General features: G+C 40.5%; 1 protein-coding gene across 1 annotated transcript in view; it reads right to left on the minus strand.

The window, feature by feature from the left end:
* Positions 1-5,240, minus strand: part of LOC106877668 (protein DD3-3) — a 116,267-nt gene that overhangs the window by 5,634 nt on the left and 105,393 nt on the right. The window contains exons 11-13 of the mRNA XM_014926617.2: positions 4,757-4,986; positions 3,394-3,607; positions 2,192-2,309 (exon numbers count right to left, since the gene is read on the minus strand). Of these exons, the coding sequence (XP_014782103.1) occupies positions 2,192-2,309; positions 3,394-3,607; positions 4,757-4,986 (562 nt within the window). The remainder of the gene's footprint in view (positions 1-2,191; positions 2,310-3,393; positions 3,608-4,756; positions 4,987-5,240) is intronic.

Raw genomic sequence — 5,240 nt, forward strand, 5'->3', positions numbered from 1 at the left:
TATATATATATATATATATATATATATATATATATATATATATGTATGTATGTATATGTTTGTGTGTCTGTATTTGTCTCTTCAACATCGCTTGACGACCGATGCTGGTGTGTTTACATCCCCGTCACTTAGCGGTTCAGCAAGAGAGACCGATAGACTAAGTACTAGGCTTACAAAGAATAAGTCCTAGGGTCGATTTGCTCGACTAAAGATGGTGCTCCAGCATGGCCGCAGTCAAATGACTGAAACAAATAAAAGAAAAAAAAAAGACTCCCTGTACTACCTTATTGGACCATCAAGGGTCCACGCACCACAGCTTGGGAAGCACTGAGAGCTGAGACCCCCTTCGGTCATGACTGACCAGGGGATTGCACCTAGAAAGTTACCCTCCGAGGCACATGTCCGGGCAAGGCTGTTTGTGGAAGGCCAGCAGTCGCCCATGCATACCGGCCCCACCCTCTTCAGTATTCAGGGCTCGTGTCTCCTTACCATGGAGTATTATGTTCTAGCACTAGGCTAGAATATAATAGGGGGAGAGCGACAGGTGTCTTACTAAAGAGAGGGTACTTCATTATCCCAGGAGAAAAAGACAATAATGAAACTAGAGATAGTGTGAGGGAGAAAGATAGAGAGGCAGAGAGTGACAGAGAGAGAGAAATGAATGGTGTTGCAGATGAATCAGAAAGTACCCACAAGTGTATGGGAGGGGGGGCGGAGCAGAGGTTTTATAGAGGTGTGAATTGAGATGTTTACAGATGGGGAAGAGGTGACTCTAGTAAGAGATGGTGAGATAAATTGGAGTGCCTGGTAGAGGGCATCGTAGATGTGTACAGGCATGGAGAGCTTGCGGATGGGAATATGAGGGTGAGTGGATGGGGCATGCTGCAGGTAGTGATCATGAGTGGTGTTGAAACGATGGGTTTCGGGGGATTTCTGACAGAGGAAAGATTATTTATAGGAGGTGTATGGCCATAAAGAACATACCTGTATGCTTCTTAGATGGCTATGAATTTACTTAACTTGATGCAGCTTCTCAAGCCACAGAAAATCAAGAAGGAGTCGGAGGATCTAGTGTGGTGTTGTTTAATATCAGGTCACCTCAAACCAGCAGAACAAAGATGTTCCAGATATGACCATCATGATTTTATTCTTAGCATATCTGAAAAGACATGATCTAATGTGTCCGTCCTTATTATTCTTCTGTCTCAAATCAGCCTTAAACCAGCAAACCTGAGATCAAGGGTTTTCCATCAGTGACCATCCTGCCTTTTATTTATAATCTATCTATAAATACATTATTTACATTTGACGGATATTTGTCCTCATCTTGTTTGTTGTTAACACAACGTTTCGGCTGATATACCCTCCAGCCTTCATCAGGTGTCTTGAGGAAATTTTGAACCTGGGTTCTCATTTCTAAGGTATTTTGCGATGTTATTATTATTATTGTTACTATTATTGTTATTATTACTCAGGTTACTGCTTGGAATCGAACTCAGAATCTTGGGGTTAGTAGGCCACGCTCTTAACCACTACACCATATACCCAGGTTCAAAATTTCCCCATGCCATCTGTTAAAGGCTGGAGAGTACATTAGCCGAAATGTTGTGTTAACAACAAACAATTTGAGGACAAATATCCATCAAATGTAAATAATGTAAATAATGTACATAATTCCTCATCTCTTAAATATAGAACTGTCCTATAAATACATTACTTAATGATACCCTCCTTGTAGTTGCCATTTATTTCAAGCTCAGCCTTGAACCAACAGCCTTATGATCAAACAGCTTCCAGCTGCAACCATCTTGTCTTTTATTCAGACATGGTATACCTAGGACTACATTATCTAATGTATCCGTCTTTGTGCTGCTGTTTAGCCCCAGGTAAGCTTTAAACCAGCAAACTTATGATCAAAAGTGCTTCGGCTATGGTTATCTCATGTCTTTTACTCAGACATATTATGTCTACAACTACATTGCATAAGTCCTTCTATGTCGTTGCTGTTTCACCTCAAGTCAGTGCTTATCTAGAGGCACTATGATCATCATATTCCCCCCATGACCATTCCTAAAAGTCTCTTCAAGATTATACTACTCATAGTCTAAAATTACCTTTGGCACAATCTTTCACACGGGCCAAAACCTAAAGGCATTTCCTAAAAATAAAGTATTTGGAAGAGGGGTCTTACCGGAAGTTTCTTCCCTTTTTCTTTCAGCCAATAATTTCCTTCATCAGTTCGCCAACTTGTCATCTGTAAGCTCAGTAGTTCACCCAAAGTGTTAGGAGGAATATACAATGCTGCTTTACTGCAAAAACAAGAAATGAATATATATAAGGTTAGCTGAATTAGAGGTTAAAATAACTGTCTAAGGGATAAAAGCATCCATTACTCTACCGGTATATTACCTATGTTTAACCATAGGCATACATATGCAAGCATATTCTTCATCATCATCATTGTCATTTGACATCTGCCTTACATGTTGACATGGTTTGGACGGTTTGACTGAGGACTGGTGAGCCAGAAAGCTGCACCAGGCTCAATCTGATCTGGCAAAGTTTCTACAGCTGGAGCCCTTCCTAATGCCAACCACTCCAAGAATGCTTTTTATGTGCCACCTACACAAGGGCCAGTCAGGCAGTATTGGCATCGACCACACTTGCATGGTGCTTTTTACGTGCCACCAGTACAGAACCAGTCAGCCGGCACTGGCATCGATCATACTCGAATGGTGCATTTTACGTGCCACCAGCACTGGACCAGTCTGCCCTCACTGGCATCAACCACGCTCAAATGGTGCTTTTTATGAGCCAGTTGAAGAAATTTGTCCAGGTTTCATTTGAAGCTGATAGGATCATTTTTATCTTCGTTTTTTGGGGGGATAATGTTAAAAGCAATAGGGCCTGTTGAGGAAAAGTAATTGTGTAGCAATGTATTTATGTGTTGTCAGCCTAAATTGATTAAGGGATGTATAGTATCTGGCCCCAGCCTTGGATGAATTCTGAATCTAATCTTAAGGTCATTTGGAAAACGCTGGTAGTATTTTCCCCACATTGCGCAACATTGAATTATATTGTTGCTGTGTGTGTGTGTGTGTGTGTGGACTTTAAATGATGATGATGTGGTGGTGGTGGTGGTGGTGATAATGATGATGATATACATAAATATCATTATCCTCATTTTAATCTCCAATTTTTCGTGCTTGCATTTTTGTTTCCAAGCAGAGTATTTTTTTCCCCATGGTCAGATATGCTTTGGCAGCAGCAGCAACAGCAACAACAACATTAGCAACTCCAAGAACAGTAACATCAACAAAGGTAGCAGTGGTCAACACCAACAACATCAGCAGTGGTCAACACCAACAACAACAACACTCCATATCATATTACCTTTTAATTGCAATTGTACCACCTTGCAAACCAACCATTTTGTAAACAACAGGGAAATCACTGACAACAATTTTCCCTTTCTGATCCCGGTTAGAAAAGTCGTTATTCCTTGTACACATGTAGTGGTATTTTCCTTGCTTGGTTATCTTGCGAGGACCAAGATCAAAGTAGGTACCAGCCTTGTTTAAAAGAGGATCATTTCCATTTTTGTTACCTGTAAAATATATTAGTTAGAAAAATGGTTAATATATTCAGTACTTGACCCGACAAGCCAAGTGAGACCACAGCCCATGACCTATGGAGTGGGTGTAACCAGCCCATTTATGAATACCCCCTCATTCATTGGACAATAAACTTTGCTTGTGATGACCTATTGAGACAAGTGAAATCAAAATTAAAATTGCTGACGTGGCCTTTTGACAGTACCGCCTGATTGGCACTCATGCCAGTGGAACGTTAAAAGCACATCCGAATGTGGGGTGTAACCGGCCCACTTATGAGTACCCCTCATTCAGTGGACAATGAACTTTGCTTGCGAAGACCTATTGAGGCAAGTGAAAACAAATCAAAATTGCTGACGTCGCCAGTGACAGTACTGGCGCTCGTGTTAGGGGAACATTAAAAGCACATCCAAGCATGATCGTTGCCAGGGCCACAGATTGGCTCCCATGCTGGTTACATGTGAAAAGCACCGTTCAAGCGTGATCACTGCCAGCATCGCCCTACCAGCACATGTGCCGGTGGCACATGAAAAACAACATTCGAGCGTGATCCTTGCCAGTCAACCTCATTCGATGGGCTGACTTCACATCCTTCATTTTGGAAAATATTTGCTCACAGACCATAAGTTCTTCCAAACATTGATGCCATAGCAGAGGCAAATGAACTCTCATTGCAGGTACTTACACAAAATGGTATAGTGCAGTGGCGGGCCGGATGAACTTAACTTGCAGGTGAGATCCAGCCTGTGAGCCATAGTTTGGTGATCCCTGCCCTAATGAATTGGGTGTGTTATGAACACACATTAGTCTGCAAGGAGAAATTGCTTTTCAATGACAAAATACAACAGTAATTAGTACATTCATGCTCAAAGCCACTGGAATCAATTAAGAATGAATATACACATCAGACATCTGATTATGACTGTTCACCAGACACATAACAGTCTGCTCTACACACAAACTAACTCTGAAAGACAAGAGAGCAAGGTGGTTTAATTGATGCAGTCAGCTCTTGCTTCAACATTAACAACAACCATATTCTTATACAGACACTCTATGTCGGGTTATGGCACATTGATCCCCATCAAATGTTTTATCATTCATCACTCAAAATAGTTCCATAGAGAAAAATGTGAACATACCAAGATGGGCCAGTTTGGTAATGTCATCTTCAGAAAGCCCCAAAAATGAAGAATTTGTAATTTTGGTTGGATAGTTGGTGCCATAATGACCAAATAACAAAGGTTTATAAGGTACATTTATTGACATCTCTGAAAAATTGCTTTCTGCCAACATCACAACATTGTTACGATCGGTTCCTGCCTTTCCATTTCCTTCAAACTTTTTGTTGTTTGTATTGGAACCATTCCATCTGAATGAAAAAGAAGAATACATAACTTATAACCAAATCCTCTTCACTGCCTCCTCACCATTCTCAAACAGGTAGTGTTCATGTGGGGCTCAAAATACTTTAGACCTGCCATGTTTTATTTTTATGTTATCTGAGCAAAATAGCAGTCACAATAGCAACAGTCTAAAAGCCACTAAACAAAACTTAATCCAAGTTCAACAGAATTTTGTAACACATATAGACATTACATATACATATATATATATATATATATA

This window comes from Octopus bimaculoides, chromosome 1 (genome assembly GCF_001194135.2).
Source record: "Octopus bimaculoides isolate UCB-OBI-ISO-001 chromosome 1, ASM119413v2, whole genome shotgun sequence".
NCBI lineage: Eukaryota > Metazoa > Mollusca > Cephalopoda > Octopoda > Octopodidae > Octopus > Octopus bimaculoides.